Source organism: Nerophis ophidion, linkage group LG28, assembly GCF_033978795.1.
Source record: "Nerophis ophidion isolate RoL-2023_Sa linkage group LG28, RoL_Noph_v1.0, whole genome shotgun sequence".
Taxonomy (NCBI): Eukaryota; Metazoa; Chordata; class Actinopteri; order Syngnathiformes; family Syngnathidae; genus Nerophis; species Nerophis ophidion.
In genome coordinates, this window is record NC_084638.1 from 12,128,747 (window position 1) to 12,154,097 (window position 25,351).

The window sequence follows — 25,351 nt, forward strand, 5'->3', positions numbered from 1 at the left end:
AAAAGGTACTAAAATTTATTGACCGAGATAGATATATCCATATTCACGAGTTATTTCTAATTTTCCAGAGTCATATTTGAAAACAGCTAATGTTTTTCCATTTGTGCTCTTAATGGTTGGCTGCTAAGTATCAATCAATCAATCAATGTTTACTTATATAGCCCTAAATCACTAGTGTCTCAAAGGGCTGCACAAACCACCACGACATCCTCGGTAGGCCCACATAAGGGCAAGGAAAACTCACACCCAGTGGGACATCGGTGACAATAATGACCCAGTGGGACGTCGGTGACAATAATGACTATGAGAACCTTAGAGAGGAGGAAAGCAATGGATGTCGAGCGGATCTAACATGATACTGTGAAAGTTCAATCCACAATGGATACAACACAGTCGCGAGAGTCCAGTCCAAAGAAGATCCAAGACACAGCAGCGAGAGTCCCGTTCACAGCGGAGCCAGCAGGAAACCATCCCAAGCGTAGGCGGACCAGCAGCGCAGAGATGTCCCCAGCCGATACACAGGCAAGCAGTACATGGCCACCGGATCGGACCGGACCCCTTCCACACGGGAGAGTGGGACATAGAAGAAAAAGAAAAGAAACGGCAGATCAACTGGTCTAAAAAGGGAGTCTATTTAAAGGCTAGAGTATACAAATGAGTTTTAAGGTGAGACTTAAATGCTTCTACTGAGGTGGCATCGCAAACTGTTACCGGGAGGGTATTCCAGAGTACTGGAGCCCGAACGGAAAATGCTCTATAGCCCGCAGACTTTTTTTGGGCTTTGGGAATCACTAATAAGCCGGAATCCTTTGAACGCAGATTTCTTGCCGGGACATATGGTACAATACAATCGGCAAGATAAGATGGAGCTAGACCGTGTAGTATTTTATACGTAAGTAGTAAAACCTTAAAGTCACATCTTAAGTGCACAGGAAGCCAGTGCAGGTGAGCCAGTACAGGCGTAATGTGATCAAACTTTCTTGTTCTTGTCAAAAGTCTAGCAGCCGCATTTTGTACCAACTGTAATCTTTTAATGCTAGACATGGGGAGACCCGAAAATAATACGTTACAGTAGTCGAGGCGAGACGTAACAAACGCATGGATAATGATCTCAGCGTCTTTAGTGGACAGAATGGAGCGAATTTTAGCGATGTTACGGAGATGAAAGAAGGCCGTTTTAGTAACGCTTTTAATGTGTGCCTCAAAGGAGAGAGTTGGGTCGAAGATAATACCCAGATTCTTTACCGTGTCGCCTTGTTTAATTGTTTGGTTGTCAAATGTTAGAGTTGTATTATTAAATAGAGTTCGGTGTCTAGCAGGACCGATAATCAGCATTTCCGTTTTTTTGGCGTTGAGTTGCAAAAAGTTAGCGGACATCCATTGTTTAATTTCATTAAGACACGCCTCCAGCTGACTACAATCCGGCGTGTTGGTCAGCTTTAGGGGCATGTAGAGTTGGGTGTCATCAGCATAACAGTGAAAGCTAACACCGTATTTGCGTATGATGTCACCTAGCGGCAGCATGTAGATGCTGAAGAGTGCAGGGCCAAGGACCGAACCCTGGGGAACTCCACACGTTACCTTAACGTAGTCCGAGGTCACATTGTTATGGGAGACACACTGCATCCTATCAGTAAGATAAGAGTTAAACCAAGACAGGGCTAAGTCTGACATACCAATTCGTGTTTTGATACGTTCTAATAAAATATTATGATCGACGGTATCGAAAGCAGCGCTAAGATCGAGGAGCAGCAACATAGATGACGCATCAGAATCCATCGTTAGCAATAGATCATTAGTCATTTTTGCGAGGGCTGTCTCCGTCGAGTGATTTGCCCTGAAACCGGATTGAAAGGTTTCACATAGATTGTTAGACGCTAAGTGTTCATTTAACTGCTCCGCAACAATTTTTTCAAGGATTTTTGAAATAAAGGGAAGGTGAGACACCGGTCGGTAATTTACCATGAGGTCAGGATCGAGGTTAGGTCTTTTAAGAAGAGGATGAATAACCGCTTTTTTGAATGCTAGGGGAACAGTGCCCGAGGAGAGTGATAAGTTTATAATATTTAGCACTGATGGACCTAATAATACAAAGAGTTCCTTGATCAGTTTCCCAGGAAGAGGGTCAAGTAAACATGTTGTCTGTTTTATTCCATTTACACGTTGTAACAATTCCTCTAATGTTATTTCCTCAAAACGAGAGAAACTATTTTGGAGGGCAGTATCCGCCGTATATACAATCGTATCAGTGTTAATAGAACCCCGTTGTAGCTGGGACGCATTGTCTTTAATCTCCTTTCTAATGACTTCAATTTTCTTACTAAAGAATTGCATTAAGTCATCAGCTGAGTGGGTTAAGCTACTGGAAGGAGTCCCTTGTTGGGTTAGCGATGCTACCGTACTAAACAAAAATTTAGGATCGTTTTTATTACGGTGGATGAGATTTGAGTAATATTTAGCTTTAGCTAAGGTAAGCATGCGTTTATAAGTTATTAAACCATCACTCCATGCTTGATGGTGCACCTCAAGTTTAGTCGTGCGCCATTTGCGTTCCAGCTTTCTGCATAATAATTTCTGAGCTCTAGTTTCTTCTGTAAACCACGGGGTGCGCTTTTTTGGAGCCTTTTTTAACTTTAGCGGTGCTATGTTATCAATGGTTTCGCGCAGGGCGTCGTTAAAGTTGTTAGTGAGGTTATCAATAGAGCCCACATACTTTGGGAATGGTGCCATTACCGAGGGCAGTAGGTCCGCAAGAGTTGTCGTTGTGGCTGTATTAATGTTGCGGCTGCTATAGCAGTTATTATTATTATTAGTTTGACGAACATGCGTCTGAACCTCGAATTTTATAAGGTAATGATCGGACAATACTTTAGTTTAGTTTAGTATATATATATATATATAGTAGTGTGCATGTGTTAACCTTGAAGCTGTAGGAATGAGGCGAGTGGCGATTGGCGTATTGAAAAAGACAAAACTTCTGGAAGGTTTTCAGATCAAATTAGGCGATGCGAATTGAATGTGTTGTTTTTTAGGTTGGTCTCTCCAAAGCTTTGGAATAAATTGCAAAATACCTATTCTGTTCTGGGTTTCATTTAAAATCAGCTTATGAGTCATCAAAAGAACTTGGGGTTGACCAGCAACTTAAATTACCTCGGAGGGACATCTGGTCCAAACGCAACACTATCCAGAGTGGGTCGTACTGGTAAGCTCATGGCATGGTAACTTAAAAATAACGACAACATCAGATTGTTTTCTTTGTTTAAAAATAGAAGAAGCGTAATTTATCACACATGAAACTAGAAGGGGATATACAGTATCTTCCATCCATCCAACCATCCATCTACTTACGCTTATCCGAGGTTGGGGATCGGGGGCAGCATCCTAAGCAGCGAACCCCAGACTTCCCTCTCCCCAGCAGCTTCGTCCAGCTCTTCCCGGGGGATCCCGAGGCGTTCCCAGGCCAACCGGGAGACATAGTTTTCATTGACAAATTGACAAGACAAGCTTTATTTTGTCCATTCCCACATGTACAAGACAGAAAAGAACTGAAATTACGTTTTCGGCACAGTCCTGCTAAGAGCAGACATACGTTACAGGGGGGACAAGACAGGACCGCCAATGGATCAGCCACTTACGGCGCTCCTTAGAAAGGTGAGAAAAGGGTGACATTGGGAGAGGGGGGGGAGTAAAAAAAAATATATCAGTTTAAGGCTAGACCCTCAGGAGGGGTCCAGACTGAGTCCAAGGAAAAAACCTCACATAACATGGCACACATAAGCATGGTACATGTAATGACACCAACTTGCAACAAAGGGGGGGGTGGTGAGTTGAGGCCCTGGAGGCCGGCTGCCGCTATAGAGCAATACTCAGCCATACACAACCCCAGAGGAATTAAGCGGTGCTGAAGGTGTTAATTTGGGGGGGAGGGTGCATGTATGCCCAATTAAAAATGTTTTTGTGTACTGGGGCCGATCTCAAAGTTCCACGCCAACGTGTCCTGGGTCTTCCCCGTGGCCTCCTACCGGTTGGACGTGCCCTAAACACCTCCCTAGGGAGGCGTTCGGGTGGCATCCTGACCAGATGACCGAACCACCTCAGCTGGCTCCTCTCCATGTGGAGGAGCAGCGGCTTTACTTTGAGCTTCTCCCGGATGACAGAGCTTCTCTCCCTATCTCTAAGGGAGAGCCCTGCCACCCGGCGGAGGAAACTCATTTCGGCCGCTTGTACCCTTGATCTTGTCCTTTCGGTCATAACCCAAAGCTCATGACCATAGGTGAGGATGGGAACGTAGATCGACGGGTAAATTGAGAGCTTTGCCTTCCGGCTCAGCTCCTTCTTCACCACAACGGATCGATACAGCGTCCGGATTACTGAAGACGCCGCACTGATCCGCCTGTCAATCTCACGATTCACTCTTCACTCACTCGTGAACAAGACTCCTAGGTACTTGAAGTCCTCCACTTGGAGCAGGGTCTCCTCCCCTACCCTGAGAAGGCAATCCACCTTTTTCCGGGCGAGAACCATGGACTTGGACTTTGAGGTGCTGAGCTGGTCCACAGTTCCGCGACCAGGACGAAAACCACACTGTTCCTCCTGAATCCGAGGTTCGACCATCCGGCGTAGCCTCCTCTCCAGTACACCTGAATAAACCTTACCGGGAAGGCTGAAGAGTGTGATCCCACGATAGTTGGAACACACAGTATCTTGTTTCAGCTTATTCAGGTGCGCCCAGATAATGTGTCCCCAGACCTCTTTCTTAACCGGGCACATAGCTCCCACCTCTCCGAAGTCATTTGCGCTTTGGCGACAGAAAATAATTTCTATTGTGACATCCAGTGGACACATTTAGAAGAGCAGATTCTTCAGCGGACTGGATAAAACTCGGGCCGTACGTTTGACGCCCCTGATCTAAAGGAACATTTGGGGCCCTCAATCATCCATTGCAAATACCTTCCTCTTGAAACAAGTCTCATTTTTTTTTATTGAATATGATTAGAACTTGTCAGAATAAGTGTATCGAAGTTTTCGCAAAACTTTGTGTTTCAATGAGTTCCTGGCGAGCAGACAAAAGCCGTCTTTGATCTTACCAATCAAAAGGCTTGCAAAACTACACTGTGTAGGATGGGAAGCGACAGGAAAGTGGCGGTTTCTTTGACGTATTGTAATCCACAGAAAGATATCGTCTTGACCCGAGTTCTACAAAGCAGAGAGAAAACAGGACCTGTCCAAGCTCCAGGCACCTCTTCTTTGAACTGTTTTACGACCTTTTCTTTGAACCGACCTTTTCCTTGAACTGTTTTCAATCAGAGGCGATGGATGATTACGACCCCCCCTCCCTTAGAAACAGCTGTTGCCATGTAAGCAAGGAAAGTCCAAATAAAAGAGGAGGCGTACAGTATTTCATCAGAGCGCGGGACGACGCTGTACAAGGGTACAGTGTCTACTCGTTTCTCCTCATTGAGCCAAATTTAATTCTGTCTCTGCTTAATTCCTTGCTTCTTTGTCTTGTTTAATAGATGTCATCAGTGTTTGAACCTGACAGAACTGGTGAACGATATAGACACGTTAAAAATTATATATATGTTCCGTTAAACCACCTTACTCAGTGGCCTAGTGGTTAGTGTCCGCCCGGAGATCGGTAGGTTGTGAGTTCACACCCCGGCCGAGTCATACCAAAGACTATTAAAAAATGGGACCCATTACCTCCCTGCTTGGCACTCAGCATCAAGGGTTGGAATTGGGGGTTAAATCACCAAAAATGATTGGATAGGATTCCCTTTGTCAGCTGCAATCGGGCGGAAGGCGGAGTACACCCTGGACAAGTCGCCACCTCAGATAGACAGACAACATTCACACTCACATTCACACACTAGGGGCAATTAAGTGTTGCCAATCAACCTATCCCCAGGTGCATGTCTTTGGAGGTGGGAGGAAGCCGGAGTACCAGGAGGGAACCCACACAGTAACGGGGAGAACATGCAAACTCGGGCCCGGGGTTGAACTCCAGACTATTCAGGACCTTCGTATTGTGAGGCACAAGCACTAACCCCTCTTCCACCGTGCTGCCCAAACTAGCATATATATACCTAAAAAAAAAAAAAGGGGGGGGAGTTTAAAAAGAAGGGTTTTTAAGCCTTTTTTAAAAGCATCCACAGTCTGTGGTACCCTCGGGAGGTCAGGGAGAGTGTTAACGTTCCGATCCTCCACGACAAAACCATGCACTTGGACGAGATGCAAAGTGATGCTCTCCTGCAGGCTTGTACGCCAAATAAATTTTACCATAGGGCAGGGGTGTCAAACTCAAATACAGAGTGGGCCAAAATTTAAAACTGAACAAAGCCGCGGGCCGAGGTTGAACAATTTAACCTTTTAATAGGGACCCAAATAAGTTTTTCATTGAATATTGAACAATCAAGGCTTATATAACTTTATAGTGACATGTAAAATTGAGTTTCAAATAATAACAATAATAATTAAAAATGATCAATGGCACATCAAATCAATTTGAAATAAAAATGTAATGCCTCTTTTGTATTTGCAGCCTTCTGAGGTAAATATCAACATGAACTTTTTCCAGAGGCTAATACATTTGAAAATAAAATAACAATGAATAAATCAACCATTCAGGCCCTTTTACTGGGGTTCTGGGTATTTGTTCTGTTGTGTTTTTGTTGTGTTTACGTTGTGTTGCGGTGCGGATGTTCTCCCGAAATGTGTTGGTCATTAGAGAAGTTAAGTCCCTACCTTTAGTCAAAAGTGATTTATGACCCCCCATAAAACAATGATTTATGACCCTCAAGGTCAAAGGTCAATGATTTATGAGGGGTCAAGTTCAAAGGTTAATGATTTATGAGGGGGTCAAGGTTAAAGGTCAAGGTTAAAGGTCAGGTTCAAATGTCAGGTTCAAATATCAAGGTCAAGTGGGTGTGGCTTACCCGGAAGAGGGTGGAGTTAAGACCTGCGGTGGGAGTGGTTAAACCAGGAAGAGGGTGGAGTTTTAAACAGAAAGAGGGCAGAGTTAAGACCTGCGGTGGGAGTGGTTAAACCAGGAAGAGGGTGGAGTTAAGACCTGACAGGGAACAGAGGAGGGATCAGTTTTTTTTAAGAAAGCAATGTCATCTGAGCAGCATGTGACCATATATTTGATAGTTTAAATGTTTACGATCGTTTGAAACAACTTCCAGATTTCGATGTATTGATGGCTGGGAATGTTACGTGTGGAGATGTGGACACGCACGCACACACACGCACACACACACACACACACACACACACACACACACACACACACACACACACACGTAGAGAGGGGTACAAAAGGGCGGTGTAAGGCTTAGTCATTATTTGGAGCTTTATACGTTAGCGTAAAGACTTTGTTCGATTCGGTCATGATTAGTGAAACGCCTGTGTCGATTTATAAAAATAATAAAACTTACATTGACGCTCCGCAAAAAAGTCGAATGTTTCTAAATCGTATTCAGATGCCGCCGACCGAGTCTTTGCGTGAGAAATGGGACTTGGAAGGGGAGGGATCTTTTGGATTTGTATTCAGATACGAAATGGGTGATATCTGCTTATTTCAGCTAAAAGAAAGAAGAGACGGAAGCCCTTTCTCGATATTTTCATCGTTATCTACCGTGGATTGGGAAGTTTTTGGTGGACACGCACACACACGCACACACACGCACACACACACACACACACTTCACACACACACACACACACACACACACACGCACACACGCACACACACACACACGCACACACACACACACACACACACACACACATTCGTACGCACTGAAACAACTTCCGTACCTCACGAAAACATATTTAAACAGATGGAAAAAACTATCGCAGAACACAGTGTCACGTAGCAACTGGTCTTTACGGTCGTTTGAATCAACAGGTCAGTTTGGGGGACAAAAGGAGGGTTCAGTTTTTACTGACTTCCCATCTGACAGTTTAAATGTTTATGACCGTTTGAATCAACAGGACACGCACGCACACACACACACACGCACGCACACACACACACACGCACACACACACACATACACACACACACGCACACACACACACACACACACACACACACCATTACCTCTGCTTTACCATGGTATTAGACATTGGTTTAACTCCATTTAAGCATTTAAACGTTAAAAGCATTGCACTTGTACGACGTTGTAATACTTTTTTTTTTAACAGCCGATGACGACGAAGTGAAAGACGAAGAACTTTGTTTGATCGATCTTACAAAGTTGGAAGATGATTATCGAGGTGTGTTTAAACCTTCGAATTATTTAATATTGTGTGTATTCATTATTTTGTTTTATAGAGGATTCGCCGGAAGAGACCAACGCGATCCCTTTAACCCAATCGCAGTCTGGTGAGTCAAATAATTCTCATTTTTACAAGAAAAAAAACATGCGGTATACGATACATATATACATATATTTACTTACAGATTTTCCGTTTACATCTCTTGCTCACTGGTCTCCCTTAACGCTGGAGGGTCCGTCAACGGCCATTCCAGGCAGAGAAGGCTTGATTGCGCCAAAGACTCCAGACATCGAATCCTTGCTCCGTGGGGAAATCATCGAAAACGACGGTGAATGTCCAACAGGCACCCGCTGTAAGTTTTTCTCGTTTTCTGTAAGCTTTTTAAGATTCTCAGGAGCTTTAAAGAGCTCCTCTCATTCCAATGTCTTTCGCTCAAATGAATTTCGCGCCTAAGGGGAATGGGCGGGGACTGATTCCGGAGGTGGGCGGTTGTTTCCGGCTATGCTTGCATGAGTGGAGATGACAGCGCCACATGTGGTTAAAGCCGGTATATATTAATTTTTTTTTTTTTTTTTTTTTTTTTTTTTTTCCACAGGCAACAAACGCAGGAGGAAGCGTAGATGCGCCCGCCAGCTCGACAAACATGATAGAAACAGAAGAAGGCTGAAACAGTACTATCGTATACTGGCTCGCACTCTCATGAAGATGGCAGACATGATTTGATACATACTGGTTTGTTATATCTGTTCCATTCGAATTATTTTTTCTTTTTTTTCTTTAGAGAAATATAATGGGTGTAGTTCCATCTGAATTAGATGTAGTTATTGAAGAAGATGAAGACGTTTGTAATCATCATTTAGATCCAAACAACCAGATAGAATGGGAACCAAACAATGATCCGTCTTTGCAAGATGATATTAATGTGTTAAATTCAAACACAAACACACAAGCCTCTACACAGCATCACGATGTGTTGGGAGGGGCGACACCCTCGGGGGAATGTTTGGATTTTTCGGAGGTGGTGGGGGTCATGCAGAACCAACCGTCAACGGCTGACCAATCAATTTCAAATGAGACCCAGAGGGGTGATGGGGTAAATGTCTTGAGGAGGGAAACATTCAACAATATACAACTATCCAGCGTTTTAACTTTTCCTCAAAACAACGATGTAACAGATTACGCCACATTTTACCGCGGAGTCTTGGGGAGCCTTAAAAAGCTGACACAGATGGTAACTAAGGAAGCTAGACCCGGCGATATCATTCAATTGGAGTTATCCGGTGAAAGTGCAAATCAACACACTTCATTTACATTTCGAAACGATGCCGGGGCTGTGATGAATGCTTTTCAAGATGTGTTAGATCTGTTGGTACAATCAAACGTTGAAATATTGAACGATGAAGAAATACAGGTGATGGTCCAGGTGATACATAACCCTCGAGGTGGTGTAAGAAGAAAAATCGAAACCCTTTTGGAACATGAAATCCGCAGAAAAAAAGCTCGTTATCTTTACAATCCATTAAACTCGAATAATCAACTATGTTTTGCCATTAGCCTAGCAAGTCTGTTACATCCTGAATTTACAGATAGCCAGGCTGTGGCGGAGGCTGAAAAAATACAGAGAAAAGCGGGCTTAGACGAACAGACTTCCGTCACTTTCAGTCATATTCGTGAATTTGAAAAAGTGGTACGTCGTAAAATTGTCATACTGTACAGAGAAGAGGGCCAACGACCCCTCTCACGGTTCGAGACGGATTACCCCAAATCAGAAAATCCGTTGTATCTGTATTTATCTCAGAATCATTACAGCGGTATCATTAACATTAAAGGTTTTTTGTCAAAACCGCACGTTTGTCACTACTGTTACCAAGGGTACGACAAACCCGACAGACACAAATGCGACGGCTATTGCTTGGTCTGTACACAAAACGGGTGTGTAAAAATAGAGGGGAAAACTGTGCTTTGCAGGGATTGCAACATGTGGTGTCGTTCTCCTGCATGTCTCCTCAGACACAGGGTAAAACACCGGGTTATGGAAAAACTCGTCAGCAACTGCGATCGGCGAAAGAAATGCCTTAAATGCAACCTATTTTACGATGTACCTGTGGCTACAGGTATCGCTAAACACACGTGCCCTAAGTTAAAATGTCAAATATGTAAAGAAGAGCTACCTCGCAGTGACTCAGAGACACCTGAAACACGACATCTTTGCTATATACAACCCCAACCACGTGAAGTAAACCACAATGATAATATCATATTCTATGATTTTGAGACGTTTGTCGATGACAATCACACTCACATTCCCTTTCTAGTCTGTACCAAGACGCTGCAAGGAGAAGAGTGGTGTGCTTTTGGACTGGATTGTGTTACAGTTTTCCTCAATCATTTCAGGAAACCTCGTTATCTTAAATCTACATTTATAGCCCACAATTCGAGAGGATTTGACGGTTACTTGATTCTGAGAGGCATGGTACGGCTGGGTATAGCACCCTTAATTATCATGCAGGGGAGTAAAGTTCTCTGTTTTAAAGACCCTGATTTTTTGCAAAAATACATTGACTCGCTTTCCTTCCTTACCATGCCGCTTAGCGCTATGCCAAAAGCGTTAGGACTCGGTGATTGCTGGTCCAAGGGGTATTTTCCTCACAAATTTAGTTCGGAGGAACATTTAAATTATGTCGGAAAATACCCCGCAATCAGCAATTACGGTGTAGAACGCATGACACCTGTTGAACGCACCAAGTTTGAGACGTGGTATCAAAATGAGAAAAGCGAGGTCTTTGATTTTCAAAAACAAGCGGTACACTACTGTAAAAACGACGTCAATGTTCTTCGTGAGGGTTGCATCAAATTTAGAGCCGAGTTTACGAGCGAGACGGGTGTTGACCCCTTCTCCCGTATCACCATAGCCTCGGCCTGCATGAAGGTGTTTGTGACTAATTTCCTCGAGCCGCGTTCTCTAGCCATACCTTCCCCGGATAACTACCGAGGGTTGTGTAAAAAATACTCACACACCAGCATCCAATGGTTAGAATGGGAGTCGCATCGTCGTGGTATTTTCATTCAGCATGCTTTAAACAAAGGCGAAAAACAGATGGGGGCATACTTTGTGGATGGGTTTGCTATAATCGGTGGCAAACCATTCGTCTGGGAATTTCAGGGGTGTTTTTATCACGGATGCCCGACGTGTTTCGAACCCGGTGCTGTATGCCCTTTGACAAACACACCGTTCGAGGAGTTGCACAAGGCTACCGAGAAAAAAATGAAAGCGTTAAAGCGTGACCACAAGGTCAACATCATCGTCATCAGAGAGCACGAGTGGAATGAAATGAAAAAATCAAACCCTAGGGTAATAGACTTTCTCAAAACACGCAATTACCCCGCACCTCTCATGCCTCGAGACGCTCTTTATGGAGGTAGGACAAGCGCCTTTTGCTTGAGGCACACGGCGGGTGAGAACCAGCGTGTATTGTATGAGGATGTCACCTCTCTCTACCCGTACGTCAACAGCGCATTTCCTTACCCCCTGGGTCATCCTGTCATCATCCACACGGATTTTGACGATGTTGGAAACTATTTCGGTCTGGTCAGAGCCGTTGTTCACCCTCCTCGAGGTCTCTATTTCCCTGTGCTACCCTACAGAACGGTCAAGGGTAAACTAGTGTTTACACTTTGCCGCACATGCGCAGAAAACAATAACCAGCAGGAACCCTGCGAACATGATGAGGAAGGAAGGGCATTGACGGGAGTCTGGGTCACGCTCGAATTCAACAAAGCTTTACAGTTGGGATACAGAGTCGGTAAGATTACGGAGGTGTGGCACTTTGAAGAACGGAGCGAAACCGTTTTTACGGGTTATGTTCAAACTTTCCTAAAGGGTAAGCAAGAAGCTTCAGGGTATCCCAAAGAAGCCGTCGATGCAGAAAGCAGGGAAAAGTACATTCGTGAATATCGTGAAAATCAGGGAATACAGCTGGATGCTGAAAAAATCGAACCCAACCCTGCCAAGAGACAAATGTCAAAACTCTGTTTAAACAGCCTTTGGGGAAAGTTTGCGGAGAGGTGCAATAGAACTCAGACCACCTTGGTGAGAAAAAGTGAAGTATTTTTCGACTTTGTATTTTCAGGAAAATATCAGGTTGAATATTTTTCCTTTCTCAACGAGCAAATTGCTATGGTGCAATGGCAATACAGTAAAAACAGCGTGGTGCTTCCCGGTAACACAAATAATGTATTTGTCGCTGCTTTTACCACCGCTTACGCACGTTTGAAAATGTACGGTTACCTAGAGGGGTTGCAAGAGAGAGTTCTTTACACAGACACCGATAGTTTAATCTACACGGTAAACGAGGGGGAAGTTTCTCTGGAGACGGGGTCCTATCTAGGCGATTTGACGGATGAGTTGGGAGGAGACAGCATTCACGAATTCGTCTCCGCCGGTCCAAAGAGTTATGCCTACCATACCCTGCAGGGTAAAAAAACTGTGCTGCGTGCCAAAGGAATCACTCAAACCCGCGAGTGTTGTGAGAGGGTCAACTTTGACAGCGTTAAAGATTTGGTGGAGGGCTATCTGGAGGAAGACAAAACAGGTGCGATCTACACCCCTCATCACCAAATTGTTCGTGATAAAAGGGGGTTCCTTTTAAATAACTCGTCTTTCGAAAAAAAGTTTCGAGTGGTGTATGACAAAAGACGTCTCTTTCCCGACGGGAAAACTTTACCTTTCGGGTATTAGAGAGGAAATGGAAAAAATGGAACGAGTAGACTTTGATCCCAGATTTCATACACCTTTTTCATGCCTGGTTGTAGGACCTAGTGGTTGCGGAAAGACTTTTTTTGTAAAATGTGTATTGGAAAATTGTGAACACGTCATGAATTCTATACCCGACAACATTGTGTGGATTTATACATCTTTCCAACCCATGTATGCTGAATTAAAAAAGATGAATAAAAAAATAAAATTTGTTGAAGGACTGCCTGATTCCTTTGAAGATGAAAACTTGTTTCCGGACGATCAGACCCATTTGGTGATTTTGGACGATGTTATTTTTCAAGCCTCAAATCACCCCGAAGTGGTTAAAATTTTCACGCAGTATAGACATCATAGAAATATGAGCGTTATGATGCTGACCCAGAATGTTTTTCATCAGGGAAAATTTTCACGCACCATTAGCTTAAACTGTAATTATATGATACTGTTTAAGAATCCGCGGGACAGATTGCAGATTAACGTGTTGGCACAGCAAATGTTCCCCGCACAAAAAAGTTTTTTCTTGGAAAGTTTTGCGGATGCTACTTTGGATGCTCATGGCTATTTATTGGTCGACCTGACACCTTTCTGTCCAGAACAATACAGAGTGAGGTCGGGCGTGCTTCCGCACCAGTGGCCCGTTGTCTACGTGCCAAAAACATAATGTCAAAGCGTGTAAAGAGGAACGGTCCCATGTTAAAAGCTCTGTACCATGCCACACCACAAAAACGTCGAGATATTCTGAGTCACGGCTCACCAGACTTTATCCAGACGCTGTGTGAAATTGCTTTAAACATTCTGAAGGGTAATGTGCCCTTATCACCGTCTCAATTTGCTCAGCTTAAAAAACAAAAGAAAATCATCCGACTGCTGGCTGATAAAAGGACTGGACTGAAACGCAAACGCCAGACTCTGATGAAACAGTCGGGCGGTTTTCTTCTACCCTTACTGGCCACCGTCGTACCGTTTATAGGGAATCTTATCGGTGGATTGAGCGGAAAAGGTTGAAGATGAAAAAGGCTCAAAAATTGTTTCTCCTATCCCCCCAACAATTAAATCGTCTGACTCGCCCGGAGCCGACCATCAGAGACTCGGCGGAGGATGATCTAGATGTTAAAATGAGAGCCGTCTTAAACGAACCCGGAATGAATCCTCATGAAAGAATAAAAATATACGATACCCTGCTGCAGAGATATCTCGGCCTGTTGAAGCAGGGGCAACGGGAGGAGAAAAGGATGACTCTGACTTTACACAAGGATTTGCGGGGTGAACCATGGAATGACTCTGAGGATAAACCGGAGGATAAACCAGAGGATAAACCGATGGATAAACCGGAGGATAAACCTCGGAATACTGGCGGGGGGTCAAAGGATGTCACGATGATCGAAGTTCTGAAAATCCTCCCCCGACGCGACCGTAACAACGCCGAGTACATTATGAAAAAATTATCCGAGAATGATAAGGGGTGGACCTCTAAAGGAGAGTTTGTTCAAAACGGTACACCGGTGCAGGGATCTCATATGATCGATTTACTGAAACACCTGATGCAACGGTCCAAAAATCCACAGACCCGCACGCCTGAGGGTTGGAGAAAATTTTTAACAGCGTTGACGGAGCTAAATGTCCCCACATCGACCATTCATAACCCCAGAGCACGAGATCAATACAGACGTCTGAAAGCGGATGGAGAGTTTGAATCAGAATGGGTGGAAAAAGAAACATTTCTATCCCCCGAGAGGAAAAGAAGAGGTAGAAAAGTGACATTGTCCCCACATTGGTTAAACCTTGAATGAATGATGACAAAACTCTTGTTTCAATAAAATGTTTTTTTATTCATCAAACGCAGTGTGTACAGCATTTTCATTTCAACGGTTCAAAAAAGTTTCTAAACAACAGACGTCTTGTACGCCACAACGACTACTATTATTCTTATTCGTGCTAGTACAACATTGAATTTTTTTAACCAGGGTATATGCTTCAAGATCATTTTTTACTACATCATCTGTGTATAAAGACAAAACTTGTTCAAAAGACAGTCCGCAAAATCGATGGTGCAGATAATAAACGCAGTGTTGACCGCACACTGTGGACAAAGGGTGTTGAAGCTGTAGGTTGTGGTACAATATACGGTCAGAACGATTTTCCAAAAAGTTCAAGATGCTCCGAGGGTAGTAATCAAAATCGGGAGAAAATCCATAAGAATCAAAAAAAGTGGCGGTCCCATCTTCCTCCAGAGTCATCGATAACCAGTGCTCCCCCGGTCGATGTCCTTCGTGGGTGTTGACGATAAAGTAGGAGGGTGGGGTAAAGGAGCGAGTCAGTGAGGGGAGTTGGTCGGAGGCCCATACACCACAGAAAACATTCCCCAACACTCGTCGCAGAAGCTTCTCCAGTTGATGGTTATTCATCTCCGTCGTCAATAATAATCCACCAGCACTTGTCGTTTGGAATCAATTTCCAAAATAGAATCGTAACATGCGTAAACCACAAGAGTGACCGTGTTGGGTAAGGGTACTCTGAATCTCATTTCCAACCTCAAAGTGCCATTAGAAACCCGAGACAATGCGTCGCTGTCCTCTCCCGGATTGAGATTGAACACAAACAGCGAATAACCCCGTTCAAAATCTTGTCTGTTGATGCACAGAGGTAAATCTTTCATATGCCTCCCTGTAGCGGTAAACATGTTGTAAAACTCTCTGACCGAAGCCCCCTGGTTAAATTGCGGTTGGAAAGCTTTGGAGGGAATTTGTTTTCCCGCGTGACAGAGGGTGATGTATTCAGCGTTAAAATGCTGGAAATTAAAGGGTGAGAGATCTCTTCTTCCTGTGAAAGCTTCATGATTTACCATACCCAAAACAATGTATTTAGGCATCGTGCCCAAAAACAAATTTTCTTGTGTGCATACTCTGGAATTTTCAGGGATAGAGTAGGTTTTCACGCTGACCCGTGACAAAGGGTAGAGTGCGTTTCCTTTGAGTAAGGCCGAGGCGTGCCCCAATCGTACGGCCGGCGAAACGGTGACCTTTTTTGTGAAGAGAGAGGCACCCAGCACTTTCAGACGGAAAGTACCGTCCGCAGCCCCTGTGAGACAAAAGGCGTCGCTGGCACGCGTGAGTTTGATCCTCAGATCCACCGAGTTGAGAAGGAGTCTCTCGCTGAAAAGAATGTCTGCGTGGAGGGGTCCTAGTAGCTGAACCTCTTTAGATTCAGCCGTGTAACCGGCTCTGATGTTGAGTCCTTTGTTTGGTCCGTTCGCTGTTTCTATAGAGTCTATTGAGCCGCCGGTGTCTTTGTGGAATAACCCGGCTGAGAATTGACTTCTGAGTGTGGCTTCAGAATAGTTTAGTAGCGTTTCAATTATCGCCCTGTATGGGTGTGTGGCGCTGGATTGAGAAATCAGTCTTTCCCCGAGCATAATGTCGCATTGGCTGAAGATGGTGTTTAGAGGATAATTGATGAGACCCACATTGGCGTCGTTTGGGATATTTGATCCATCGGCGCGGGTAATTTTAACCCGCAGGTAAAGTAATGTGTCATTCAGATCCAAGTACTTTTCACCTTCTCCCGGGATGAAAAATTCAATAGGACCCCCGTCAGTGATGGCGGATAGCGGTAGGACTTCTGTGTAGGATTTATCATCGATAGACATCTGAGTCATAGGAGCTGAAAATAAATCCAGCTCGGCCATCGTGCATTCGGCCGAATTTTGATGTAAAAGAGCCATCTTTTTTCTTTTTTTTTTAAAATATATCGTGTGAGGGAACGACGGTCCTTCTCTTTGAAAACCTTTTACCGACTGATTTTCTTCTCCCCAGATGACGGCGTTTTTTACCACTCGTTGAGAGACGTCGTCCCGGGGGTCTCTTTCGGGGTTGTCTAGCCAGGACCATTATTCCTCCTGATCCGTCTTGTACCCCACTACCCATTTTTCCAACGGCATGACTGAATACGTCGGAAGCGATATTTTTTGCCGCTGTTTTAAGATGAGGTTTGACCAGGGCAAAACCTCTTTTCACCAGAGGTGATACAAAACGAAACAACCTGGAAAACACGGAGCCTATCCCACGCCCGTACATCACAGGTGAACCTGTGAAACCGGGGAGGGAACCCCCCACCTGGCTTTCGTAATAACCCACTAAACGTAGAGGGTCGTGCATGGGTTGACTCATTCTCATTGTTGTTGGTTTTACTTTCTAACGGGTCTAAAGTGGAGCTTCGCGATGGTCTTTCCAAAGGTGAAGTCGACGTGTTTGTTCTGATCAGATTTAATCTCCACCCTGATGTTTTCAATGTGATTTTTCGAGACGGGTAAATAGTAGGCGGGGTTAAAACACTTGGTGACAATCTCACCGTAAGCTCCCTCTACACTCACGATTCTCAAAAGAGGAGCATAAGCGTCGCCTACTATCTGAGGTCGCACCACGTCACTGTAACAGTAGAGATGGTAGAAACCGGCGTTTATATCCGCGGGATAGGGGGCCGACCCCCGGTCAAAGTTGATCCACTTTCCAGGTTTCACTCCCATGATGTAAGCCAGGGAAGGGGAAAAACGAAAATGAGTTTGACCCCCTGATTGATAGGAGATTCGCTTTTTAACATCGTCAAAGGCTATCCTCACATCGTTGTCAATTTTTTGTAAAGATTCATTCAGTTCATTTATGAATCGTGTAATGTTCTCATAACATCCCCCTCTCAATTCTTGACGGTAAACTATCCCCATTCCAGGATTGCTTTCAGGTCCCACCGGTGGAGGTCTCTTTAGCCATTCATAAAATGCTCCGTTAGAAACATTATACCATGAGCGAGGGTATGAAATCTCTGTTAAGGCCACCTCCCATGAGCCTGCTAAATCTATATGTTGACTTAAATCTATCTGGTAATGGGAACTTTTGTTTTCTTTAAATACGTTGAGGCTGGCGTTGGAGGGTAAGGTGAGGTAAAAACCCTCGTTGCAGGAATGATCCATAATGCTCGATGATCTTTAGACTGTGAGGCTCATCAAAGGCATCAGATTGTTTTATACATTTGTAAGGAGGTCAGCGTCCACCCAACTGTTGAATTTTTCGGGCCAGTTTTTCCAGTGCACTAGAACTTGTTTTTTGCCACCGACCGTACGTCGTTTTAGAATTTCCTCCACATGATAGCGCTTGTCCTCGCTCTCTTTTACTTTCTGCAACTCGGCTTCGTAAAAAGAACCCTCTATTATTTCACCGTCAAAATCTTTCAGTCTGTATGCCGGGGGAGATCGATGGAGACGTCGTGTTATTGTAAACACCTCGTCTGTAAAACTCTGTTCATATTTTTTATCAAACACTCCTCTCACTTTGGATATTCTCACCATATCTCCCGTGGCAAATTTGTATTTGCGTTTGAATGCTGTGAATGAGCCGTAGAGATTCTCAAACACTTGAGGGGTATTTTCCAAAGTCACATCCACCGGTTTCATTTTAATACTGCTGTGATATCCGTGATTGTAGCTTTTTACCAAGTCTTGTAAGACGTCTAGGTAGCGCCTGGTGTTGTTGGCTGTAAAATATCTCCACATTCTCCCTTTCAGAGTACGATTAAATCTTTCAACCACCGAAGCTTTGAGATCGCTGGCCGTAGAAAAATGTACAATATTGTGTTTCTTCATCAGAGCTTGAAAACTCTTGTTAAAAAATTCTTTTCCCGCGTCGGTTTGGAGTTTGCGAGGAATCTGACTTTCCCCCAACACCGATTGAAACGATTCAACCACCTCCACGGACGTCTTTCTCCTCAAAACCCTCACATAGGCCTTCTTGGAAAATACATCTATGACCGTTAATAAATAATTATAACCGTCGTTATATTCAGCCAAGGCTTGCATGTCACAGAGGTCGGCTTGAAACTGGGTTAAAGGTCGCGGGACAAAGACTCTGTTTCTTGGAAAATGAATGCGAACCGGTTTATGGAGTGTATAGGCGTCCTGTCCCGTTAAATATTCTTGAACTTTTTCTTTTGTGACACGTTGCCCCGTTTCATCCTGCACAGCTCGACGGAGTCGATCTACCCCTCCAAAACTACCCGGGTGTGCGGGTGTATGGTATGCTTTTTCCATAGCTTTCTCCATTGTGGAAAGACAAAGAGAAATGAACTCGTGTTGCTTGGTACACATTTCTTTTATTCATTCATGGAAACAACACAATGAATCTAAAACAGTTTGTTTTTATTCATTCATGGACACCACACAGCGAATCTAAAACAATTTTTTTCTATAAACTATAAACTATAATCAAGGTTTGATGTAAAACAGGTATACCGTAGGTGAATTTAATCGCTTCGTGCAGTTTTTGTAGTTCAAACAAAACGTTGACGGGGATGTCGCATCGTAGACGATACATCGACATATCAACAAACAGAGCATATAAAATGAACACGTGATAAGGAGAAGGTTGAAAAGACTTTTCTTTAGACCATTCCTTCAAAATTGATTCAAAAATGTCAAAGTCAAAAGCATGAGAGACAACGGATTTCCAGGTAGCTTCCCAGGTAGGCTTAGAGCGGGCATAATCAAGAATAATTTGTAGTTTTTGAGGTTTGTCTCGTTTTAGAACATACGCTTCCATCGCGTCAATCAACGGGTAAATAACAGCGTGGTTCTCGATGGAGTTTACAAGTTTTCTCCAATAATTACCCATCTTTTTTGTAATTATTCCAACACTCTGTCACCATATCCAGATGTCTCAAAATCGTTTCATCACCCCGTACCAACTCGTTGTACACGTCATCTATGGCCCACCAGACATTTCTCTCTGATTTCAGCTGAGACAGCAGAGAGTCGGCGTAGGATTCGACCCTTGAATCCTCAGCCTCGATGCGACGAAGCATCAGCAAGCGTTGAATGGCTTGAATGAATTTAGACGTACGCAGAGTCTTGATGAGTCCGTCGTAGTTGTACAGGAGAAAGTCCTCTTCATAGGGTTCCAGGCACGGGTGGTTTCTCTGGCTCGGATGGTTCACCCGACAACCGTAACATTCGCTCTGCCTGAACTGGCGGATGGCCTCGTTGAGGAGATGAAACACGGCCGTTTTCACCGTGCTGGTGAAAAGCAACCACTTCCCCCCATCGGTTTCATCATCGATGTGCAACGGGGGGTCCAAGAGTGACAGGGATGGTGACGGGGGTGGTGGCGGGGACGGCGGAGGTGTTATGATGATCAGGTCATTCTCCTTTTCCTCCTCCTTCCTATCGTCATCTGGCAAAGACTGCGTAGCGTTGTCGGTTTTCATCCCCCATCTGCAGAAACATCTGCCGAAGCGACACGTCTCATCGTCGCTCACCACCTCCGATCCAGCCGTCGTTTCAGGAGGGTTAAAGATCTCGGCCATGTTTGCTTCATCAGTCGTGTTTACGGATGGTTTGAAATCGTCCTGTGGTATAAGACGGGTCTTTACGCGTCTGATGGTCTTGTTTGCCATTTTCTTGTTTGAGATCCGTGCGTTCAAAAAAGGGAGCCAATATGGTCTGGTCGAAAAAAAAATTGCAGGGTGGGGGTTGTTTTTATAGGGAGGGTCGAAAAAAAAGTCTCGACCAATCAAACTAACGCTATGATTTTCAAAGGGTATTGGACGAGTCGGTGGAGGGGGTGTTTCCTTGAAGGTTATTGGTTGAAACTGAAGCGGGGGAGGTCCTTTCGTCCTCCGTCGGGGGTGTGGTCTCAAAGGACAACTTTCTTCTCGTCGTCAGCATGCTTTTCCATTGTCGACTGCTTCGGAACAAGTCGTTTATTTTCTCCTTCATCGACGCCATTCGCTCTCGCCATGCCACGATGGGTACGACCACCAACGGTGTAAACACCCCGCATTCATCGTTGAAAGACTCCAGGGAAAAGACATCGGGCTCGGTCCACTGAGCCGTATAGGTACCGGTGATTTTTGGAGCACGGAGACTGGCACGTAAAAACCAACGACCCGAGGCTGAAGATTTCGTCTCCCAGGTAGCGCTGAACAGAATTCTTCTCTCATTCAACTCATCCATCGTCGGGTAAGTAAACAAGCTTCCTTTTACGCGTTTATCCACCGGTGAAGGATCACGCCACAGGAAATCGGGCATTGCCAGTCTTAAAACTTCCCAATCCACGGTAGATAACGATGAAAATATCGAGAAAGGGCTTCCGTCTCTTCTTTCTTTTAGCTGAAATAAGCAGATATCACCCATTTCGTATCTGAATACAAATCCAAAAGATCCCTCCATCCCGTACGCTTCCAAATCCCATTTCTCACGCAAAGATTCGGTCGGCGGCATCTGAATACGATTTAGAAACACTCGACTTTTTTGCGGAGCGTCAATGTAAGTTTTATTATTTTTATAAATCGAAACAGGCGTTTCACTAATCATGACCGAATCGAACAAAGTCTTTACGCTAACGTATAAAGCTCCAAATAATGACTAAGCCTTACACTGCCCTTTTGTACCCCTCGTGTGTGTGTGTGTGTGTGTGTGTGTGTGTGTGTGTGTGTGTGTGTGTGTGTGTGTGTGTGTGTGTGTGTGTGAAGTGCGTGCGTGTCCACATCTCCACACGTAACATTCCCAGCCATCAATACATCGAAATCTGGAAGTTGTTTCAAACGATCGTAAACATTTAAACTATCAAATATATGGTCACATGCTGCTCAGATGACATTGCTTTCTTAAAAAAAACTGATCCCTCCTCTGTTCCCTGTCAGGTCTTAACTCCACCCTCTTCCTGGTTTAACCACTCCCACCGCAGGTCTTAACTCTGCCCTCTTTCTGTTTAAAACTCCACCCTCTTCCTGGTTTAACCACTCCCACCGCAGGTCTTAACTCCACCCTCTTCCGGGTAAGCCACACCCACTTGACCTTGATATTTGAACCTGACATTTGAACCTGACCTTTAACCTTGACCTTTAACCTTGACCCCCTCATAAATCATTAACCTTTGAACTTGACCCCTCATAAATCATTGACCTTTGACCTTGAGGGTCATAAATCATTGTTTTATGGGGGGTCATAAATCACTTTTGACTAAAGGTAGGGACTTAACTTCTCTGTCATTCTTGTCTGGTGTGGGTTCACAGTGTGGCGCATATTTGTAACAGTGTTAAAGTTGTTTATATGGCCACCCTCAGTGTGACCTGTATGCTGTTGATCAAGTATGCCTTGCATTTACTCACATGTGTGTAGAAGCCACATATATTATGGGAGATTTTCGGGAGGGGCACGGAAATTCGAGAGTCTCCCGGGAAATCGGTGAATGTGGTGTTACAGCGGCACCGCTGTATGGCACAGGCGGGCCAGCTCTAATGTTAATTTGATATTGCCTCAAGGGACAAATTAAATTACACGGCGGGCCAGAGTTTGACACCTATGCCATAGGGCAAGAAAGGAGCACTCTTCTTCTTGAAAATGTATCAATTGAATTCATGAACTGATCAAGTATCGATGTAGAATGATGTGCTTTTAATCACCCTTTCTCTTGATGACTTGCAAGCATTATGACATCATGTTGTGTTGTTTGTGTATCGCAGATTGTCGTGAAAGAGAAAACGGAGAAAAGGAGTGGCATTTTAACACTCTTCCAGTCGTCTGTGCTTCGGAAGAACTTATTTATCGTATCATTTGCATGGTGAGTTACATCGCACAACTGATGCCACTAGCCTCTCAACATCGTTGACAGTATGAAGTCAATTTGGGTTTGTTGGTCTTCCATCCATCCATCCATCCTTTTTCTACCGCTTATTCCCTTTGTTGGTCTTGCCCGACTAATTTGTTTTGTTTTCTTCAGGTTCTCAGTGAATGTTGGGTATTATTGCATTTCATTCAACGTGGGGAACTTTGGCTCGGACGTATTCTTGACACAGCTCTTGTTTGGTCTGACTGACGTGCCATCTCAGATACTTTGCCTGTGGCTGCTGGAAGTACTGGGGAGACGACTATCCATCATCTCCACGCTCCTAACTGGGGGGCTCTTGTCTGTCTTGATGCTCGCCTTCAGTCCAGGTAAAGTAGTTCCCGTAAAAACATATTGGATAGATATATTTTTGAGACCGGAATAATATCATATGCCACAGATATATGCAGGTACTTTTACCGATCGTTCCACAGTCCATAGTTATAGAAATCCCTGAAACAACTTGCGAAACATGTTTGAAAATAAACAAAACCATCACCATTGACGTTGGGTCATTGGTGTTTATTCCAATCTTAGTTTGTCCACTTCTTCAACTTCTGGCTTGACTTGTAATCGACTTTCGTTTTTATTCTCTTTAAGGATATCCCGTTGCTGTGACTGCACTGGCGACATCAGGACGTTGCCTAATGAACTGGGTCGCATCCATATGTAATGTTTACATTCAAGAGTTATTCCCAACATCCTGTCGGTAAGACCATTCCCTCTCTTGTTTTCCTGTCTTGAAAACTGTTGGTACAAGTCCCACGAATGAATTCCAATCCATCCATCCATTGATCTTCTTCCGCTTATTCGAGGTCGGGTCGTGGGGGGAGCAGCCCAGACTTCCCTCTCCTCAGCCACTTAGTCCAGCTCTTCCCGGGGAATCCCGAGGCGTTCCAAGGCCAGCCGGGACACATAGTCTTCCCAACGTGTCCTGGGTCTTCCCCGTGGCCTCCTACCGGTTGGCCGTGGGAGTCGTTCAGGTGGCTTCCTGACCAGATGCCCAAACCACCTCATCTGGCTCCTCTTGATGTGGAGGAGCAGCGGCTTTACTTTGAGCTCCTCCCGGATGGCAGAGCTTCTCACCCTATCTCTAAGGGAGAGCCCCGCCACCCGGTGGAGGAAACTCATTTTGGCCGCTTGTACCCTTCCCAACGTGTCCTGGGTCTTCCCCGTGGCCTCCTACCGGTTGGCCGTGGGAGTCGTTCGGGTGGCTTCCTGACCAGATGCCCAAACCACCTCATCTGGCTCCTCTTGATGTGGAGGAGCAGCGGCTTTACTTTGAGCTCCTCCCGGATGGCAGAGCTCCTCACCCTATATCTAAGGGAGAGCCCCTTAGATAACACATTTTGGCCGCTTGTACCCTTAATCTTGTCCTTTCGGTCATAACCCAAAGCTCATGACCATAGGTGAGGATGTGAATGTAGATCGACCGGTAAATTGAGAGCTTTGCCTTCCGGCTCAGCTCTTTCTTCACCACTACGGATCGATACAGCGTCCGCATTACTGAAGACGCCGCACCGATCCGCCTGTCGATCTCACGATCCACTCTTCCCTCACTCGTGAACAAGACTCCAAGTCCGAATCCATGGTTCTCGCCCGGAAAAAGGGTGGAGTGCCATCTCCAAGTTGGGCAGGAGTCCCTTCCCCCAAGTGGAGGAGTTCAAGTACCTCGGAGTCTTGTTCACGAGTGAGGGAAGAGTGGATTGTGATATCGACAGGCGGATCGGTGCGGCGTCTTCAGTAATGCGGACGCTGTATCAATCCGTTTTCGGGGAAGAAGGAGCTGAGCCGGAAGGCAAAGCTCTCAATTTACCGGTCGATCTACGTTCCCATCCTCACCTATGGTCATGAGCTTTGGGTTACGACCGAAAGGACAAGATCACGGGTACAAGCGGCCGAAATGAGTTTCCTCCGAATGAATTCCCGTGTCCTCAAAGATCAGTGGCGGGTTGTGCGTTTCCCAGCTCGGCCTTCAGTGATGTCCGACTTCAGTAAATACCTCTCAACGTCGCCACATGACCACGGCTTGTAAAATTCTATACAGAAACACTGGGCATTGAATCACCTCAATTTGTCAGTAGCATACAAAAAGGGCTATTTTTTGGCGCATTTGAAAATTAATAAACCCGCATCAATCAATCAATCAATCAATGTTTATTGATATAGCCCCAAATCACGAGTGTCTCAAAGGGCTGTACAAGCCACAACGACATCCTCGGCTCAGATCCCACATCAGGGCAAGTAAAAACTCAACTCAATGGGACAATGAGAAACCTTGTAGGGGACCGCAGATGTGGGGACCCCCTGGGCGACCGGTGCGATGGATGGCGAGTGGACCTAGCATAATACTGTGAGAGTCCAGTCCATAGTGGATCTAACATAATATCGAAAGTCTAGTCCATAGTGGGGCCAGCAGGAGACCATCCCGAGCGGAGACAGGTCAGAAGCGCAGAGACGTCCCCAACCGATGCACAGGCGAGCGGTCCACCCCGGGTCTGGACTTTGGACAGCCAGCAATTCATCCATGGCCAGCGAACCTGTGCTCCCCCATCCACGAAGGAGAGGGGGGCAGAGCAGAAAAGAAACGGCAGATCAACTGGTCTAAAAGGGGGGGTCTATTTAAAGGCTAGAGTATACAAATGAGTTTTAAGACCGGACC

At 44.9% G+C, this 25,351-nt stretch overlaps 2 protein-coding genes across 3 annotated transcripts in view; both read left to right on the forward strand.

Moving 5' to 3' along the window:
* The window catches only part of LOC133545072 (solute carrier family 22 member 13-like), a 39,991-nt gene that overhangs the window by 8,117 nt on the left and 6,523 nt on the right, over positions 1-25,351 (forward strand). The window contains exons 5-8 of the mRNA XM_061890384.1: positions 1-5; positions 22,547-22,644; positions 22,804-23,018; positions 23,290-23,398. The exon at positions 1-5 is cut by the window's left edge and continues 116 nt beyond it. Coding sequence (XP_061746368.1) covers positions 1-5; positions 22,547-22,644; positions 22,804-23,018; positions 23,290-23,398 — 427 coding nt within the window. The remainder of the gene's footprint in view (positions 6-22,546; positions 22,645-22,803; positions 23,019-23,289; positions 23,399-25,351) is intronic.
* LOC133545071 (uncharacterized) lies at positions 8,195-13,256 on the forward strand. Of its 2 annotated transcripts, none has more exons than XM_061890382.1 (4): positions 8,195-8,280; positions 8,339-8,389; positions 8,468-8,635; positions 8,879-13,256. In XM_061890382.1, the coding sequence occupies exon 4, from the start codon at positions 9,074-9,076 to the stop codon at positions 13,019-13,021; it is 3,948 nt and encodes a 1,315-aa protein (XP_061746366.1). In that variant the 5' UTR covers positions 8,195-8,280; positions 8,339-8,389; positions 8,468-8,635; positions 8,879-9,073; the 3' UTR covers positions 13,022-13,256. The 2 variants fall into 2 exon arrangements, with proteins under 2 accessions (XP_061746366.1, XP_061746367.1); XM_061890383.1 differs by having other exon boundaries at positions 8,207-8,280; positions 8,515-8,635.

Bases quoted from the DNA above. Each gene is read 5' to 3' on its own strand.
- LOC133545071 (XM_061890382.1), top strand. From the start codon at position 9,074: ATGGGTGTAGTTCCATCTGAATTAGATGTAGTTATTGAAGAAGATGAA.